General features: G+C 35.8%; 2 protein-coding genes across 11 annotated transcripts in view; both read left to right on the top strand.

The window, feature by feature from the left end:
- Positions 1 to 15,612, top strand: part of LOC131435409 (uncharacterized) — a 328,202-nt gene extending 312,590 nt beyond the window's left edge. For 9 of the 10 annotated variants that reach the window (XM_058603256.1, XM_058603255.1, XM_058603258.1 and 6 more), the window contains 5 exons: positions 10,914 to 11,105; positions 11,268 to 11,416; positions 15,055 to 15,150; positions 15,221 to 15,412; positions 15,474 to 15,612. In XM_058603256.1, coding sequence (XP_058459239.1) covers positions 10,914 to 11,105; positions 11,268 to 11,416; positions 15,055 to 15,150; positions 15,221 to 15,412; positions 15,474 to 15,563 — 719 coding nt within the window. In that variant the 3' untranslated portion in view covers positions 15,564 to 15,612. The remainder of the gene's footprint in view (positions 1 to 10,913; positions 11,106 to 11,267; positions 11,417 to 15,054; positions 15,151 to 15,220; positions 15,413 to 15,473) is intronic. The other variant, XM_058603260.1, reaches the window with a different exon arrangement.
- A 125-nt stretch (positions 15,613 to 15,737) lies between these two features.
- LOC131435410 (protein PF3D7_1417600-like) lies at positions 15,738 to 19,717 on the top strand. Its single transcript, XM_058603267.1, has one exon. It carries the CDS (start codon positions 15,738 to 15,740, stop codon positions 17,643 to 17,645), a length of 1,908 nt encoding a protein of 635 aa, XP_058459250.1. The 3' UTR covers positions 17,646 to 19,717.
- The last annotated feature ends 1,659 nt before the right edge of the window (positions 19,718 to 21,376 follow it).

Raw genomic sequence — 21,376 nt, forward strand, 5'->3', positions numbered from 1 at the left:
AGCAAGAATGTCTCGAACTGGGATATTGGATAGTCTACCTTGGGTACGCAAAGAATTTATTAGTTGAGATCTGACATCACGATACTCCACGCATGTCCAAACGACATGATCAATATCCCGATAACCTTCTCCGCAAGCACAATGATTAGTCTCGGAGAGCCCAATTCGAAGGAGATGTGCATCTAACGTGTAGTGATTGGACATGAGTCTGGACATCACACGAATGAAATCCCTACTCACATCCAGTCCCCTGAACCATGCCTTTGTCGATATTTTCGGAATAATTGAGTGCATCCACCGACCCAGATCATCTTTATCCCAAGAAGCTTGCCAGCTGGCAAGTGTTCTTTGGCAAGACGAGCTATAGAATTCGTTGAAAGCAATCGGTCGCTCATAAATTTCACCCTCAATAGCACCACGTTTGGCTAAAATATCGGCTCTTTCATTGCCAGGAATGGAGCAATGAGCCGGGACCCAGACTATAGTGATTAGATAATTATTGTTCAATATGTCGTTCAGGCACTGTTTTATTTTGCCCAGGAAAAACGGTTCATTTTTGCCAGCAGCGTTTGAGCGAATGGCTTCAATTGCACTCAGACTATCTGTGAAGAGGAAATAATGGTTTGGAGATAATGTGACGATTACACTCAAACTATAATGAACTGCTGCTAGCTCTGCTATATAAACAGATGCAGGTTCTTGAAGCCTAAATGAGGCCGAAACATTATTGTTGAACATACCAAACCCTGTCGCTTCTTCAATTCGCGATCCGTCCGTATAAAACATTTTCTCAGAGTCCATATGCCTGAACTTACTTGAAAATATTTTTGGGATTTCCGTCGAGCGTAGATGATCCGGGATTCCACGCACTTCACGCTGCATGGATGTATCGAAAAATAAAGTTGAGTCAGGGGCACTTAGGATGCTGACACGGATAGGAATATATCTTGAAGGGTTGATTTCCTGTGACATATGGTTAAAATATACTGTCATAAATTTTGTTTGAGATCGAAGCTCGACTAGTCGTTCGAAATTATTAATTACCATGGGATTCAGCACCTCACATCTTATTAGCAGGCGTGATGAAAGCTCCCAAAATCGATCTTTTAATGGAAGAACTCCCGCCAGAACTTCAAGACTCATTGTATGTGTCGAATGCATGCAGCCTAAGGCAATTCGCAAACAACGGTACTGAATTCGCTCAAGTTTGATAATATGAGAGTTTGCAGCGGAACGAAAACAAACGCATCCATATTCCATTACTGAAAGTATCGTTGTTTGATACAATTTTATTAGATCTTGCGGATGAGAACCCCTCCAAGATCCTGTTATTGTTCGAAGAAAATTTACTCTTTGTTGGCATTTCGTTATCAGATACCTAATGTGTCCTCCCCACGTGCATTTGGAATCGAACCACACCCCGAGGTATTTAAAAGTTAAAACCTGTTGGATCATTCTTCCCATCATATGGAGCTGCAGCTGCGCGGGATCATGCTTTCTTGAAAAGACGACTAACTCTGTTTTCTCCGCAGAGAATTCGATACCAAGATGAACAGCCCAAACGGACAAGTTATCTAAGGTATCTTGCAATGGTTTATGCAGATCAATAGTTTTGGGCCCAGTAACTGAAACCACGCCATCATCTGCCAATTGTCTTAGTGTACATGGGGTTACTAGACAGCTGTCAATGTCATTCACGTAAAAATTATAGAGGAGCGGACTGAGGCATGAGCCTTGCGGGAGACCCATGTAGCTAATTCTGAATGTTGCCAAATCGAGTAGAAGAATTGTTGATTGTAAAGAAATATGTCAGATCTTTAATGACTATTTCTCTAGCATTGGACAGAAACTAGCAAATAATATTCCAACTAATACTAGCATTAATCCTTTAAGCAATGTTCGTTGTGTTCGTGACTCAATATTTTTACGTCCCTCGTCAATCGCCGAAGTTAGATTGCTGATATACAGCCTAGATAATAACAAAGGCAGTGGTTCCGATGGCATATCAGCTAGTTTACTAAAAGAAAATTGTACAACGTTTTCTAGGATTCTCTCTAAATGTTTTAATGAAATTATTCTGTCCGGTTATTATCCCGATTGTTTAAAAATCTCTAAAGTCATTCTTATATTTAAGTCCGGTAATTGTTGTGATTGTAATAATAATCGTCCCATATCTACATTATCCGTCTTTAACAAAATTTTTGAAAATCTATTAGTCACCAGATTGCTCGACTTTTTAAATAAACATAGCATCTTCTACCAATTTCAATACGGTTTTAGACACGGTTCTGGCACACAAAATGCTATTATAGAACTAGTTGACAAGATAATGAGTGAAATAGATCGTAAGAATATTGTCGGTGCCTTATTTCTTGACCCTTAAAAAGCTTTTGACACGTTAAACCACACGATTTTACGCGAAAAGCTCGAATGTTATGGTATCAGAGGCATTGCCAACAGCGTTATTCGTAGTTACTTGATAAATAGGCAACAATTTGTATCCATTGATGGGGAACGTAGAAACCTCGCTTCTACAAAAATTGGTGTACCACAAGGTAGTAATATAGGACCTTTATTATTTCTCTTATACATAAATGATTTAGGCATTTTTAATCTTAACGGTACTGCAAGACTCTTTGCCGATGATACAGCCTTATTTTATCCCCATCATATTATCAGTACCATTAGGGTAACAGAAGTATTTTGTCCCACTTTAGGATTGATTTTATTTCGGCCCACTTTGTAAAAATATCCACCAAATGTTTTAATATCTTTGAAAAACCCTTCCGCAATAGGTTATTTAATGTGATTAGCTTCAAATGGATGCAACATGGGTTACTTAACAGTGATTAAATCCATAAAGTTTGTTAGGTGGGCCAAAATATATGAAGTGGCCAAAATACCTCTGTTACCCTATAAGCTCGATAAACAGTGACCTAGATGTCCTTGACAAATATTTCAACGCTAATTTATTGTTATTGAATTTACTTAAAACGAAATATATGATTTTTCGTTCCATGCGAAAAGTGTTACCAATTCATGGCAACCCGAAGCTAACAGATTACGTGATTGAAAATGTAAAATGCTTTAAATGCCTGGGCATACATCTTGTTATCTTGGACTCATCATATAAGTTCTGTTGAGAAGCGTATCGCATCTTACTGTGGTATCATGTGGAGAGTGCGATCATATGTTCCTCCTCGGCGTGCACTTTTGAGCTACTACTATGCTTATATTCACTCACAACTCAATTATCCTGTATCAGTCTGGGGACGTGCAGCTAACTCTCATCTGAAAAAATTACAATCTCTTCAGAATAGGTGTCTTAAAACCATTTTTAATAGACCTCTGCTGTTCTCTACGTTTTCATTGTACTCCGACCAACTCATAATGCTCTACCAATAGCTTACTTATGTGACATGCAAACCTTGTTGTTCGTTCATGACACCTTGCATGCCACGACACATCATAACATACAGTTTTCAACTCCAAACCATTTGTACAAGACGCGCCGTAATGGCAACTTGCAACGCATTCGAACAACCACAACTCTGGGCCAAAGGCGTATTCTGTTTGTTGGTCCTACAAAGTTTAATGCACTTCCTCTTGACATACAACAAATCAACATCCGTACCATATTTAGATCTAGATTGAAGCACTACTTTAGACAAAGACTGCATGAAATTTTTATACAATAAGCGTATCGTAAACTATCTGTATATCAATGTTAGTTAAACGTCAACAGTATTATATTATTCAATTTTAGATAATAAACGTGAATTCCTTAAAATGGAAACTTATTCCCACTGAGATTCCACACCAGTCAATTAGTTAATTGCACATCTTAGAATAAATTGTTTTAATCTCAGTTCTTCTTGTTTTTTTGTTAGTATTAAAATTTTGCCAGTGTTAATGAACTGAGATTAGTTGCGTTCATTACCAGGGCGCTCCTTGTTGAGCTTTTTGGTGTGGAGGCGGGTGGTGGTCAATTAAAAAAAATTAGAAAAAAAGTTATATTAATACTGATCAGACTAACACTAACTAAATTTAATTAGACAGCAATCTGAAGAACAGTTTCTTAATAACAGTACGTGATAGATGGATGTCAAAAGTACTGAAACAGTGATTGAACATGCGGCACATGCTAGCAAAGGGTTCGTTGAATCCGTAATTAGTTCTAGCGCGGGAAATTCGAAAAAAAGAATAGGTGCAAAGATTACGAAGATAATAAATTGAGGTCAATCAGTTTCCATCTGGCTTGGTAACTCGGAAGGCTCAATTAAGGTGACCAGACAACCGAAGCATATTCAAGCGTAGAGCGCAATAAAGTGATTTCAAATTCTTTAGTAACACGTAAAATAAATCCTAAATGCTTAGAAGCTTTGAAGATAGTAAATTCTATATGTTCCTTGAAATTCTACTTAGAATCTATGAGGACACCCAGATCTTTTACCGACGGTGTGCTTTTTAGTATGGTTTGAGAAATATCATAGCAAAGTTGACTGAGGAATGTTCACGACTAAAAGAAATGATAGAGCATTTAGAGACATTCAAAACCATTATGTTGATATACCATCAATTTGTTAACTTATCCAATTGATCCTGTAAGAACTCTGAATCAGTTGTTGATTTGATAATATGAAATAGTTTTAAGTCACCAGCAAATGATAAAATCATGCACTCGATCGAAAAATTTAAATCGTTGAGATAAAGGGAAAATATGAACGGTCCAAGATGACTTGCTTGAGGAACTCCAGAGGTAACGGCGAAAGGTGAAGTAACACAGTCACCTATTTTCACTATCATTTCGCGGTCAGATATGAAGCCAATTCAAAAATGAACCGCTGAATCCCAACTTACTCAACTTAGAAACTGTGGTGATTGATCTTGTCGAACGCAGCGGAGAAATTGGTGTATATCGAATCAACTTGCAGTCGTGCTTGCAAAGATCGTATGATGAAGGAAATGTAGAAGATTAAATTTTTGGAAGTTGAACGTTTGGGCATAAATCCATGTTGAGTCTCAGATATGTAGTCAGAGCAACTATGAGTTATAAAATCCATAACAAAAAGTTTCGGTACAGCGCATAAGGCAGCTATTTCTTTCTTAGAATTTCTTCGGTGCAAACACTACTAAAATGTTTGCGAAACAAATTGCAAGCGAGCTGGAAGCTTCAACGCCATCGAGTGACATAAGAGTTGGTAGTCCTGATTCCTTCCTTTGTTCGTTGTCGTAGTTCCAAAAGAATTTAGGGTTGGATTTTAGGTTAAGTTGAACGCGACGTTGGATCGCAGAAAGAATAGCTTTATTCAACCGTTTGTAGTTGTGAAGTTGGCGTAAGCGAAGTGGTCACTGGATTTGGTAACTCCTGCTGTTGTTCGGAATGCGTCGTGTAGGATGATTTGTAACAGGTATTGTAACGAATCGGATGAATTTTCCTACCACCAGCTAAAGAAGACCAAACCTAAATAAATAATAGAAAAGAAACCGATCAAATAGGCCAGCCATTCCGGCACGGTAATGTTTGCACGTAGGGCATATCAGAAAGAGGTTAAGGGTTGCATAAATAGTGCAAAATTTGCGTCTGCTTAGCGGTTTAAATTGAACTGCTAGGCACGAGATGACAGTTCAATTTGAACTGCTTAACTGATGAGCCGAGGGCGAAACGCGAAGAAATCGAAACAAAATATGTGTTTTTGCACAAACCAACAAAATGTTCATAAATTTGGAATTTCCTTTTATTTGACATTTCCGATTTTTTTCAAATTCTTTTAAGAGTTCTTTTTTTTTTAATGTGCTCGATAGATCAGAAAAATAGATTCCCAAAAATTTCTTCTTCGACGCCATTTTTGTACAATTAACAAATTCCTAACTACGACCATAAGAAGTAAAGGGGCGCAATTCCAATTGAATCTGAGTTTTTTTAATAGCATTTAAAAATATTTCGAGAGCTTCTAGAGAAAAGCTGGTAAATTTTTTGTTTCTGACCTGTGAAATAAGTTTCTAGTGTTTGATTTTTATCATTATCGATTTCCTGCCTCTTCTTTCTCGACGCCAGTTTTTCTGCTAATATCAGATTCCGAGTTACGATTTGAAAAAAAATCTCTCATTTTGAGAATCAGTCTTGAGTCAAATTCTAAATAGGAACAAGTCGAAATTGATTGAGTAACCTTTTCTGCTGTTAATTTCTGGAATTGCTCTATAGCACAATTGTCAAGCATAGTCTTAAAAAAGATGACACAATATCTAAAAACATGATCAATTTTCAACAAAATTGGTCAGCAATATCTAGTGCAGAATTTGATAGAAGATGACTAATCCAAAGTACAGATAGTCTAATAAAAAGAACTTTCGAACTAGTTCTTGCGATTCGTTCCATCGTGAACATGCTAAGCTATAATAAACTGCACTATTTTTTTTTTATTTTTTTAAATGGCTTCATTTTGATTTTGGTTAAATTTATAGCAACGATACACTCCTTTTATGACGATGTATAAATAAGTGGAAAAGATTCGAAACTCACATTCCAATTTGGTTGAAGACCAAACAAACACTTTCAGACTATTCCAGTACCGTTCATTTGACCCATTTGTGCGTTGTAATTGCATCATTAAGACCATTTTATAGTCAGATGAATTTCATAATTATAAATAAATAAATAAATTTGATTTGTTCAGGATTACTCTCTGTTCCAAAATAGTACCAGTAATCACTGGATCACTTTGGTAATCAGTAATAATCCAGATAATTTTCATATTCATACTTAGCAAAGTCATGTAATCAACAAATATCACGAAATTGCAAAGTTTCATGGTCGAGCTTGGAATAGTAATTTGACCGTTACTTCCGAATATACTGAAACCGGAAACGGAAAACCGATATAACTTGAGTGAATGCGATTGTCCATTAACCAAAAAGATTTACAAATTTCAATAGTTTTATGAGTTTATTTTAGCGTCATTTAAGAGTTTTATTTTAGAGTCATTTAAGAAATTTCGAACTTTCATCACCATCTAATTAAGAAATTTGAAGTCAGTTTTGAATAAAATTCACCAGTAGTCAATGAGACTTTAGGGCAGGGGTCGGAAACCTGCGGTTCGTGAGCCACACGCGGCTTTCTAGATGTAAGGCTAAAGCAAGGGAAGCAAATTTTATTTATGCTACTAAGTAAGGTAAAAGGTTTTAAACGACAAGAAAATATTTCCAGAACTTCCCGAACCGGAAATCGGGAACCGGTATAGCAAAAACTAGTGTATTGGGTTCAAAGCCCCGGGTTGGCGGTTCAATGCATAGGTCTTACAAACCAGTTGTCGTATGTTCGAGCCCCGACCTGGAAGGATTCGTAGTGTCAGTAGAATCGTAACACCAGCCATGCGATGGTTCTGTACACTCTGAATCGGCTGCGAAGTCTGTTGAAACAGAAGGTCAAATTCAACTACAGGAATGTAATACCAAGGCTTTGCTTTTCTTTTGGGTTCGACGCTATACCCGATAATAGACTGAAGTCCAAAAAATGTAAAAGTTGTAAAAGTTTAAAGTGTCTGTTAAAACACCGGTAAAATTCGCACCAAAAATTATGTAACAATTTTTTTTTTATCTGATGGCCCCTCACGTAACGAAATCCTGAGTACGGGCCTGCCTAGAACCAAAAGTTGGTTCCGGATCATATTGTAAAAAAACTTGTTTTAATTCACCGAAATTAGTTGGCCGTCTACTGATAATGACTACCGATTGGAGTAGTTTTGAGGTCAATTTAGAATTTTTTTAAGATCCACACAAAATTCAAGCTTTTTATATAGGAACAGCCTTTCATTTGAATCTAAGTTTGTAAAAACAGATTGAGCTATCTCCGAGAAAAAGGGGTGCGCTTATTGGCAAAATTTACCCCATAATTCCGGACCCGGAAATCGGATCCAAACAATATTCAGGAACCTATGATGGTTATGGTTCAGCCATCTTCAAGAAAAATGATTGACGTTATTTGTTACATACACATATGTACAAATGTTCAATTATATCCTCGGAAAAAGCATTAATATTGTCAGCTCACCAATTCAACAAATAGTTGCTCTCCAACGCATCTAATACTTCAAAAATCTATTAAGGCAGCGCCATGAAATTCTGGCGCATTGGAAAGTAGTGTAATTGTTCGCTTATGTCACCTGTAACATTGCATCTCCCGAACTGGAAATGTTCGCTCTAACCGTTCAAAACTTGAACAATGGTCTTATAGTAGCTTCTAAATAAGTCAAAGTTTTTCGAAATTTGTTGAATCATCTCCAAGAAAGCTGAGCCTATTAATAAGTGTGATTGGACGGTTACGTCACTTATACCATTATATTTTCGATACCAGAAGAGGCAGTCATTTAAACTTCGAACTTGATCAATGACTCAATAGTAGCTCACAAATGAGCCTAAGCTAATTGAAATCGGTGTCATATCAGAGAAAATAGAGTGGCGAAGGAATAATGAGTTTAGTCGGTTAAGTCATTCATATCATTATATCTCCGGAGTCAGAAGTATCAAATATTTGATACTCGAAATTAATCAACAATCCAACAGCAGCTTTAAAACGAGCTAGCTGCGCTGGTTAAAATCGGTTCAATAAGAAAAATCTTGGATTGATTCGACTTTCGACATGTTTAACAAGAAATAAAAGTATGTTTCATGCTCAAAATCAAGTAATCATATATGATGTGTTGAAGAAGTGGGCCCAACCAACAAAACAGCGCAAATATACTCAAACAGATTTAAACTGCCTGTTGTTAACTGATACAACAAAACGACACATTGACACTTGCGCACCTGGTTTGTTCATGTGTTCTGTGTTCATTTTATAGTTAAATCAAAGTACTAAGGAGTGTATCGATAAGCAGTTAGCAACATTCAAACAGTTATTACTCTGAAATCGCTTAATTTTTTGCAGCGTGTTTTGCGGTGACATGTTTGTTTACATGTCAATAACAGCTGCGCAATCGATTGGTTAAGGTACAGTTTATCGTTTCAATGATGAGTCGAATTGATCCGGAAACGCGAAAGAAAATTCTGCACACTTGGTGCTCAGAAAGTGGTGTCACGTACAACGAAATTGCAAAACGGGTGAAAGTGCTCCACACCAGTGTCAAAAATACTATCGAGAAGTTCGGTAAGACCCTTTCCATGAAGAATTTGCCCCGATGCGGTAGAAAAACGGGTCCCAGCGAGCCCGGCCGGGACTTAAAAGTGGTTGAGTACATCAGGAAAAACCCATCGGCGTCGACGCGGGATTTGGCCAAGCAGTTCAACACCAGCATCGGGATGATTCAACGGATCAAAGTTCGGAACTCCCTGAAAACGTACAAGAAACAAAAAGTGCCGAAAAAGTCCTTGGTACAGCAAGTTCAGGCCAAAACAAAAGCGCGAAAACTGTATAACCGGATTCTACAGAATAAAGACAGATGCATCCTGATCGACGACGAAACCTACGCCAAGGTAGACTCTCGAGCGCTTCCCGGACCGCAATATTATACGAAATCGGTGTACCAGGACCTGGACGACGCTGACACCACGGTGATGGTCTGGCAAGCAATTTGTACCTGTGGTTTGCGGTCGTCGATTTTCTTCACGAAGGGCACAACTAACAAGGTGTACGAGGAAGAATTTTTGAAGAAGAAAATGCTGCCACTGTAAAGAAAGCATAAGGATCCTCCTCTTTTCTGGACGGATTTGACTTCAGCCCAATATGCCAACTCCGTTCTACAGTGGTTGTCAAAAAATAATGTACAATTCGTGGAAAAGGACATCAACCCACCGAACTGCCCGGATCTTCGGCCAATTGAAAGGTATTGGGCAATTGTCAAGCGGCACTTTCGGAAGGAACGTACAGTGTCCTAAAACATGCAGGAGTTCAAAAAAAACTGGACAGTTGCCAATAGGAAAGTCACAAAAGTAACTGTGCAGAATTTAATGAAGAATGTCAAGTCCAAAGTGAGAGCGTTCACAAAATCTAGGATTTTCTTCAATATAATCAGTGAAATGCATAAAAATGTAATTTTTCTACAATATATCGAAAACTGATGTCAAAATATGTTTTTTTTTCGCTTGTTTATTCAATAATCAATGTTGCTAACTACTTTTCGATACACTCCTTACTGTTCAGTAATGTTGAAGTTCAGAAAATTCTTTTCAACTCTCATATCATGTATTCAGATATTTTTCTCATACCAATTTGTTTCTATAGTAAAATTCATACCGAACAAAATACTGATTTGAATGTTTTTGTGGTTTTACTCGCCAATCAAACTTCCAGAGGACATTACTATTTTGATTCAGTTAATCAAATATAAAACTTCGACTTTTACAAAACAATAATATTTTTTCCTCAATAAGCCACTAATTCCCAACGTTGGCCTAATTCTTTTTAATTTTCAAGGAGAAGCTTAATTTACATTCCATGCAAAAGTTTAGATGTTCTAAATAATTAATTATTATTTTAAAAGTTAAAGACTGAACATACTGAAAAATAGTCATAGTACGTTTTCAGTAATACTGTACTGATTTTCACCTTGCCATCGAAAGGAATAAATTAAAATCTGTAGATTATATTCAAACACGGAAATTATTTGTGATCGTGAAAAACCTACAATACATCTAATGAATGTAATAGTGTTATAATCTGAACACCCGTTATAATCTTAATAGATTTTTTAAAACAAAATTAAATGATCATTGTTGCATGTCACATTGTTATAGCTTGAACAATTCTATTGTGATGTGTCGTAATAAATTATTTTGATTTCATATGCACGTTTTATCATAATTTATGTAATAGCCGTTAAGCCTCTATTTGTATTGGTATTGTAACACAACGTGTTAGCTTTCTTAAACAATTCAATCATCTAATCGAATCATAACCTCATAAAAACGTTTTGTAGCACCTCATTCTCCACGCCGACAAAAGCTGAACCTTAGAATGAAATCACTAAGTCTGGACTCACCAGAATCGTCCGAATTGCATGGGCAAATAAGACGACGCTACCCAGGGCCATCCACTCAGGCAGGCCAAGGAGGTTCTGGTGGTCATTTAGAACACAGCACGCCTCCATCAAACAATAGTAGATTACACTGTGAGTATTCGAATGCAGTCGTTGGTACACTAAAATTAATAAATAGATGCAACCAACTAGTGATTGTAAATTTATTTGTTGTATCGTTAAATAACGCTGTGTGCCTTATTAACATTCTTTTAATCAGAAAACATCCTAACCCAAATAATTGTCGTTCAACAGCCCCATCGAGCCCGTCAGGCAATCAGCGTAAATTTCTATATGCGAACCGGGGAATGAAAACTGGATCAGTGGATCTTCCAGACGAAATTGAACGAAGTCAATCATCGGCCAGCACCTCGCCGTGTCCTTCACCCGTTCGACAAAGTCAGGTAATTTACAATCACATCAACATCTGTAGGATTATTATGTTTTCGATTAGTAAATCTAATGATTCACTAGAATGAAATAAATGTAAATGTAACTAATCGCACTTACCAAAATTAATGTTTGTTCATAGTTAATGAATCTCATGGTCTCAATACGAAAACAATACGAGCATCAACGACGTTCATAAAGATCTAGTTAGAAGTTGATGGGCAGCCGGGGGATTGAGAGGGTCGAGCGGATGTTAGAGACGAATCTATAGGTGATTATTATTCTTGGTTGAAGAATCGACGGAGAATGGAAACAGACTTTCTAAGAAAGCACTAAACTTGTTGATTGGTGATTTTTGAGTACTTGTAACAGGTACTTAATTAACCCTAAATCTAAATGTAGTTGGAAAAACTGTTGGTAATTGTGTTTAAAAACAAATGTTTTATGGTGTTGCGAAATATGATAAAATCAAATACTCGAGAACATCGATTGAATAGACGACACATACTAGAGAATGGTTCATACAGCGTTCCTGATAGCTTGGAAAATTGTTGGGATCTCTCCAAGGAAGGTTACGAAGAGCAAAGCGATGTCCAGTTTATAATAGGGGGCTCAGACGACAGAAGTGTATTCCAGAATAGAACGAACCATTGCGCAATATAGTACTTTTAAGCAATATATGCTTTTAAAGTTCTTTGTGACACGAGAAATGCAACCAATTGTCTTGGAAGCCTTAGAAATAATATATTCGACGAGATCCTTGAAATTGAGTTTAGAATCCAACAGGACATTCATATCCTTCACAATTAATTCTTACTTGAGGACAGTTTCGGAAATGACATAATTAAATACTACGGTTATGCGTTTACGAGTAAAACAGATCACGAAACATTTCAATGGGTTCAATACAATTCTGTTGAAATCGCATCAGTTGAATAAAATATCCAACTGTTTTAGTAGGAATCTGGCATCTTCGTTATCTTTAATAATATGAAACAATTTAAAATCGTCGGCGAATCATAATTGTATCGAAAGGTTCAAATCATTCAAATAAAATAAGAATTAAAAGGGGCTAAGCTGGCTGTCTTGTGATACCCCCGAGTTAGCTCGAAAAGGTGCAGTTGTGCAGTCTCCGATTTTAGATATCATACTACGACCAATCAGGTACAAATACAACAAATTCAAAAAATATCCATTGAACCCATGTCTGTCCTTTCCGAGCAATTCTTAATAATAATAAAGGGTATTGCATCAGGACCAGCGCTTGTTGATTTCTTCAACTAAGCACATGCAGTTTTCACCATATCCATGGTAATTATGGGATGGGGATCAACGGAGGATGTTACTACGAACAAAAAAAAAAGAATTAGGGTTACCCAACCATATGTCGCACGGCAGTCTGCAAGCACCCCGCGTGGTATCTGTGATCTCTTTGGCAAACGCTTCACCTGTGTTTTCTACGAAGAAAGTCTAACCAACTAACCAAAAGTTGTTTAGTTCTACTGTTTTCAAAACCACCAACAAATTAATTGTTTTCAATTACTAGCGATAGATCATAAATATCCATCTTTAATTTTGAAACGACCTCAGGCATTTTCCAGCATGTATATATGACATCCGATCCGATCATAATTATATTGTGAGGATCTTTAAGGAATATCGATGAATCATAAGTCTCAATCTTGGACATTGAAACGCTCTTAAACATCTACTCGTTGAATCCGTCCCGAAAATGTACATACTGTAAGAGATTTCAATGTATATTGTTATGCCAGAAGTAATCTTCTTGGATTTTAGAACAATCCAATTATCATTTCTGAATATAAATATGAAAATGCTAATGTTTTAAGGGTTCTCGAAGAATATCAATAAACTGTAAATCATCATTTCGGATCTATCTCAAACATCATTTCGGCATCTATATAATTGAGTATACTTATAAAACCTGCTCCGAAAATTTCCTTATAAAACTAGATTTCAAGGATTATCAATAGCCACGAAATCGCCATCTTGGATTTCGGAATGAACTCAAACATCGTTTCAAGACATCTACTCATCAAGTCCGTTTCTAAAATACACTTATTGTAATGAATGGTACATCGATAAACCGCCATCTTGAATTTTGAAACGATTCCAAACGTTGTTTGTCGGAGCCTCTCTTCACAGCCGTTCCGAAATTCATTACATGAAAATACTTTTAGCCTTCTTTTCAAGAACTAATGCCCAAATAAGTAAACTTTTTTTACGAGCTGTTTCGATACACGAACCCACGTTCGTAAATGGAGGTTTGGGTTTAATCAACTTTAAATGGCACTAGCTTTCTTAACGCTAACATATAAGCTGGTAATTTAAATTTCCCAAAACAGTTGACTGCATTTTAAGGCTAGTCAAAAATGTTTGCCTTTCTTATATAGAAAGGTTATGCAATTACTTGAAAAATCGACTTGTGAAAAGTGTTACATACCACTCGACTCAGTTCATTGACCTGAACAATGTCTGTATGTGTATGTGTGTATGAATTTATGTATGTGTGTTTGTATGTATATGTCAAATAATGTCACTCATTTTTCTCAGAGTTGGCTTAACCGATTTTCACCAAAATGATGTTTGGGATCGATTCAAAATCCAAGATGGCAACTTCCGGTTTATTGATATTCCCTGAAAACCACTACAATATAAATATTTTCGGAACGGACTTGATGAGCAGATGTCGGAAAACGATGTTTGAGTTGATTCATTTCCAAAAAAATTCGAGTGCACATTTTTGTTACATACATACACACACAGACATTTTACGTATTCGATGAACTGAGTCGAATAGTATAAGATACTTGGCTCTCCGGGGCTTGGTTCAAAATCGGGTTTCACAGTGCTTGCATAGCCTTTCTATTTGAGAAAGGCAAAAAACCAGACTGAATTCCTCAGCTTCATTACATTACATCACACGAAACTGGAGATTAGCAAGTAAATTGTTCAATGTTTGAAATTTTGAATAAAAAAAAATGTTTGAAATTGAAGAAACTCAACAAAATAATTTGAGGCGGGACGAATTACAACTAAGTGCATTTTCATTGTCATACTCAATGGTTCAGTGTTTTTTGGCATGAAATTCTATTAAAGATTATTTCTTGCCATCCATTGTGAACTTTTCCAAAGGTATCGAATGCGTACAACATATGCTAAATTCTCAAATTCTGCAACCAGTTTATTAATTTTTCAAGAAGACAAACGATCATGAAAGAATTGTCCAACCCTAATATGCAACTATTTAATATAATGAATCTTGTTCCTTTGTTTTCAAAATAAAGTTTTCATTTCAACAATTAATTTGCTAATATTTCATTGTTGTATTAGATCTGTAAAATTAGATACTTATTATAACATCAAATTACAGCATACCATAAGCTAACTGTTACGTAAACTTATGTATTGACTAGTAATTATGATTTTATATGACTAATGAAATGACTGTGATTTCTTTTCTATCGCTTTGAAGTTTCTGATAGCTAAAACTAACTGATATGAGAAATTCCCGGCTCGATGTTTTGAGATCATGAGATAGAGCACAATAATCCTAGAGTAACACATGTAGCTATAAATATTCATTACCTTATACACAATCATGGTTCTTTATTCATTCCATGCATTGCAGAAGGTGCAACGACTGCTGCCAACAAACATTCACGTGGTGTTGTTTAATTTCAAAGCTCGTCACCAGGACGAGCTAGATTTAATGGCTGGCTATAAGGTACATTTCAGTGCACAAATGTTAACAATTTGCAAGTGCTTAGATTTTAGACAACGCATCTTAATTATAGGTTACCGTTATCGATTCATCTGATGCCAACTGGTGGAAAGGAAAATGCCTTGGCAAGGTTGGATATTTTCCCTCTAAGTACTGTACTAAACTGGGTGCTTCGGAAAAAGTGCTACAGGTGACACACCCTCTCCATATTACTGATAACGAGCGGTGTGAAGTGAAATTGCAGAGAGATCAAATTGTGATACAGGTGCATAAGATTTGATGTTTTGTTCGTTTAATTTAATGTTTCACTGAATAAACACTTTCAGATTGCTGAGGAAGTAGGAGGTATGATAATGGTCCGCTTTGCTGACAACCATCAGGGTGTTATTCCTTCAAAATATCTACAGGAGGTCTGACTACGGAATAACGAGGAATTAGATCGAGATCGAGACAAACGAAATAAAAAATCAAGTAAAGGTATTTTGCCTAGTCAGAATGGTAAGTCAAGCAAAAAAATTACGAAACAGCAAAGCTACGAAGATGAGGACGAGTCTCGTAGTCACCACTATCATAGGGAAGGAAAACATAATATGCATATATCGTGTGATAAGAACTGGGAGAAATGGGAAAAGTTTCGAGAAAAAAAGATGCAAATGATGAAAGTACATAAGTACAACGTAGAACAACGTCTTCGAAATGAAACTCAAGATCGCGTATATTATAGGCATCATTTTAATTACCATCCTGTAAAAAGACCTAAACGAAAAACATCACTAGAGCCCAATTGGTACACCGAAAATATCTATTCGAATCAGTCGATAGATAACTCGGATGGAGAACAAGCTTTAGCCGTGGTACATAGCTATCAGCCCAAAAAACCTCATGCCTATCGAGACATCAACGGAAATTTCGATGAGGATTTGGGCGGAATCTTTACTATAGGTGCACAATTTGAACGGACAAACAACTACCCTAAATCAAATAGCTGTTGTTTTGGTGGAAGTAGTAGCTTAGCAATTAACAATGTTAGATATAAAATTCCTAAATCTCACTCGTTTAGCACTTCCAGGAGTATGGGAGTCGGCTTTAACTTGAACAAAACATACAATCGGAATAGTTTCGAAATGACTGAGTTTCCTGGACATGCTTTATCCGACTCGGGTCGATTGAACCATTACAACGGTCTCAAACCGTTGGGAATGCGTATTTGTGATCGTGAAGGTTGCTTCAATGAAACGTGCTTTAGTAAGGATACTAAGAATATTCATAATAACAATAATAATAATCTGATGAACGAGTGGAATCAGCGGAATCGAAATAACATTAGACGACGTTTAGCGAGTGCAAGACCGCAGCATGTCATGGAAGAGGATTTTGATTTGTTCGAAGATGACGAGGAAAGCGACCTAAATATGTACAACGACGACAACTCGATCGTATTTGATGAGTTCGACGACCATGAATACTACGGTGCTGCACAAGTCACAGCCGATTTTGATGAGTTTTACCGAAACGAACGAGCCAAGCAGGTGCTACGTGGCAAATTTGACCGAATCAGTAAGTATACCGACGACTTCACCGATGATTATCACAAATCCTTTGAAGACATATTCAATCAAAATTGCTATATCGAACAAAGGTATCAGGTTAAAGGCAATAATTTTTTTTCAAAACCTCATGTTGCTAAGAATAAAAGTATGCTGGAAGTGAAACCACCGAGTAAATATGACGATACCTCATCTGATTCTACCGATTTGGAGTTGGATGATTTTAATTTTGATTTCGAAAAATACTGGGAAGAGCTGGAGAAACCATCGCCTACTTCACCAAGTGAACTCACAGCGAAATATCCGCCACTAGCATCCAAGAAGGTGAAAAATGTTAACATTAATCGATACAACAATGGAACTGTGATAGACATCTATCATGATGATGATCCCTACCATTCGGATCATTTTCATTATCGCGAGGCTAACGATAAAAATCGAAAACATGATTCTTTCTCACCTTCATCCGTTAATAAGTTTGGTAAAAAAGTATACCCAGAAAGAAATAACATAGGTAATGATTCAAATAAAGCCCCTTGCAGTAAAAGAAATAACATTAGCAATAATAATAATGCAATTAGTTTTTTGAACAACATTTTTTCCATCTATAAGCCAAGCAAATACTCGCCACTCAATTGCCACGTAGAGCAGAATTATTTAAAAAATATCCCTGCCAAAAAGATGAACATAACTAGTTCAGCTAGACCGCTTGGAGCACCTCGGAGTGATTCGGAGAATTCAGCTAAACGCCCACTAACAGTTCATCCATCTAAACAGTACTCGCAACGCTCATATCAAGGAAGCCGTAACCAAAAGGATCCTCAAGCCAAGTTCCAAATTATCCCAGACAAAACGGGTTTGAAAATATCACCATTATACGTATCGAGTGCCGACTATCGAAAAGCAAGATATAAACTAAAAAGTACATCCCGCCCACTATCCTTTTGGTGATAGTTGCTCGACTGTTCGTATTATTCGGATGGCCGACTGGATGGAGTACCCGTGGTCAAGAAGACACGCAGAACCAAATATCTCAAGTACTGAAAAAATTCATCAATCAGAGTGTTATACAATAAGTCATATGCACACTAATAATGTGACGTCATTCAGTTTTATCTACCGCCATATAAATGTTTCTAAAAAAAACTCACATCAGATTATTATTCAACTTTTATACCATTATAATCTTATGTAGTTTAACCTGAAAGTAAGAACAATGTGAACCACCTACCAAAATGTACATCCTGTACTGTAAATATCCATCTTCGAATGTTAAAAATGCAACTTTTAATACCTTTTTAGAGGATTCGATCTTACAAAACACCACCAAATCACCTACAACTTCACATAGTATACATAGAAATTAAAATCGAACATCAATATACGAAACCATGTTTTAAAATATCAATATTGTTTCGGTTGATTAAAACATTCCTAATTTGAAGCATACTACGGTACATGCACGCATCTAAACAATAAGTTCCAATCAGAATCTGGGAAACAGATACCACATTTATTAAACTTGTTTTTATATTTCTAAATTAAAATAAACACGAAGTGAAGCTTAGTTGAATCTGTTGACAGTACAATATATTGTTGATTTTGTACTCTGAAGACGATGAAAAAATCAACACGGAAATAACCAAGTTGGCGTTGAATATCTGAATAATGCGAACACTGCGATTCGGTCGCAATTTAAACCCTTTGATGATTATGTGTTATTTTTTGTCCATAGCTCGCCACGATTTCAGAAGAGAAGGTTATCTTCGCTTGAGTGCTTTCTATTTCTTTCAAACAGTTTCAATCAGATGATTAAATCGGAATTAATCAGCATTCCATACGTTTTCTGTGACAAGAAATGACATATGATCCCCAAAGGATAACTTGAAAGCATAAGGAATTGACTGCTGGAATAAATCTTCTTCGTATATCTAATTAGATGGTATTTCTAAATTATTTGTACAGAGAAGATGTTATCTCGAGCAGCTATTAAGAATTGCAACTAAGTGCACGAAAATAATAATTTCACGCCACACCCAATAGTAGAAAAAGCAGAGCTATTCGGTTGATTTTTACAGCGATTTACTTCAGTTGCGGACAAATATGAATACAACTGCACGCAAGCAAAATATTGCATGAAGTATAGGTATGAGATATATACATAGCATTTCCTGTGCGTTTCTTCACATAGTTTATTGACTAAGTTTACTGATTCATAACATTCTATATAATCAAACCTGAAAAGCTTATGTAGAATGTTATACTCATAATCATCCTTATTCTAAATTACGGTGTATTGATTTTTGAAGCGAACGCAACTTATCAGTTAGCCGGTTATCAAAAAACAATGTGCGTGTTTCACAAATGTGTTTTTTGATGTGCGTGTTTCACAAATCTCGTTGTCTCTCTAACTACTAAGGTAAATGTACCTAGTTTAGATAAACTGGGTAAACGATGTTACGGTAAACTAAACGATCCCGGCTGCTCATTGACCGACTCGGACTGCGTCATTTTGCGCAACTGAATTTGTCCTACCCTAGTCATGATCAACTTTTAGATCAAAATAATGGTGCTTCACAGCAACTGGGCTTCAACCTAGCAAATACATATATTCTAACTATGAGTAGACCGGACGAACGAACGGAAGCTAGTTCGAACAGCACACGCATCAGAATGATGAATATTTTTTCTTGCGCTCGGATATCGGATAAGCATCCAAATTTCATTCATATTCGTATTAACGGTAGCAAAATCAAAAAGAATTTGGTATCAATCACATCACATTTGATCGATTATCGATTATCGCCGTAATTTATAATGAAGGGTGAGGGTTTTTTTCCCTAAACATAATGTAAAATGAAACGGAACGATTTCGTCTTTCTCATATAGAAATGGCATACAATAAGATTGGCAAATCAACATTTTAACTGAATCCCGAATTACAATTTATTTTGCTTTCCAAGAACTTTTAAAATAGATTTATTATAATATGGCTGAAACTCTCTCTCTCTCTCTCTCTCTCTCTCTCTATATATATATATATATATATATATATATATATATATATATATATATATATATATATATATATATATATATATATATATATATATATATATATATATATATATATATATATATATATATATATATATATATATATATATATATATATATATATATATATATATATACATGTATAGAGAGAGAGAGAGAGAGAGAGAGAGAGATAGCAAAAAAAGACATTCCTTGAATAAAGCAAAAACCGTGTAGAATTTGTACGAAAGTTTTATTGTGCTATTACAACACGGTAAACATTCTCGTATTCAATAACATTTTTTTTATTTGGTCTTTTTATCTTACAACATTTTGTTGATGAAAACGAATAAAATTAATCAAACAGTAGAACTAAAGCAAACTAGATTTCAATAGAAGTAGCATACGTCATTGGTGTCTAAATAACACAAATACTTGCACCACTATAGACAAACAAATACAACCAAACTTACTGACCGAAAAGCTTACATAAAAACGTAGAACATGAAGTACTAAAAACAAACATGCTCAATCAATAAATTATCGACGCAAATCTTCTCAGGCGTTTGAATCCTTGAATATGTAATGAGAAAATAGTTCGATGAATAACAAAAATTATTTTGATGAATTTTGTTTGTTAAAAGATTTTTAAAAGTTGCATTTCCCTAGTTTTATCAGATAGACATAAAATAAAACGATTGGAACTGTCACCACAATAAAAAAAAGTTGCACGTTTGGTACAATGGAAAGGCAATGTTAGTGTGCACTATTACTACAGATGAGAATATTTATGCATGCCAACGACATTATTTGTAAACCTAAGATGTATGCCCCGATCTTATGAATATTACAGTAGCAATGGTGATTTACAGATCGTTTTTGAGCAGAGACATGAAATTACTTAATAATATTACGTAATTGGGAATGCTGTTATAATTGGTGAAGAATCAAAATAAGTCCGTTGAGTAATTATCATAACCAGTCTTTCAACGGTTTAGAGAGTTCAACGCACAAACGCTATTTCCTAAGCGTTATTATGCTTCGAACTTTGTTATAATTTTGAAAAAAATCAACACATTCAGCCTGAGTTTAGTCCATAAAGAATTTTGAATCGTCCTAACACTGAAAATTTACAAAGCGTTTTACAAAATTTATATTCTAAAATGAAAGATCAAATGATCTTTCAGATCATTCCCTAAGATAGCTCCCTCAGGGACAAATTCTCAAATCAAACGATGGATTAGAGATTCTTACAAAAACATCGATTATCTACCCTTGTGTCCAAATTAGATGGTACGATTCTTGCACATACGTATAAGACACCGAGATAAACAAAAATTTGAGATAACTTAACAGTGACAAAAAAGGATTTACAAAGTGAATGAATCCAAACACTTGCTTGACAACCGGTGAAAGTCCTAAAACAATTATTTGACAAACTTCGTACCTATGTAAGTTTCCTAAATTTCTAATATCACTAGTAATAAAAACAAAAATTTCGATTATCTTGCAAAATTATTGACAAAATTTGAACATAGTCTTCATTGTTTCAAATAAAAATTGACATCGTATGTATGATTTTGGCAATGGTCAAATTTTCCAAACAAACGATGAAATGCAATAACAGATAACAATATTTGTGAATT

Source organism: Malaya genurostris, chromosome 3 (genome assembly GCF_030247185.1).
Source record: "Malaya genurostris strain Urasoe2022 chromosome 3, Malgen_1.1, whole genome shotgun sequence".
In the NCBI taxonomy this organism is placed as follows: Eukaryota; Metazoa; Arthropoda; class Insecta; order Diptera; family Culicidae; genus Malaya; species Malaya genurostris.

Coding starts and splice junctions, on each gene's coding strand:
- LOC131435410 (XM_058603267.1), top strand. CDS start 15,738: ATGCATATATCGTGTGATAAGAACTGGGAGAAATGGGAAAAGTTTCGA.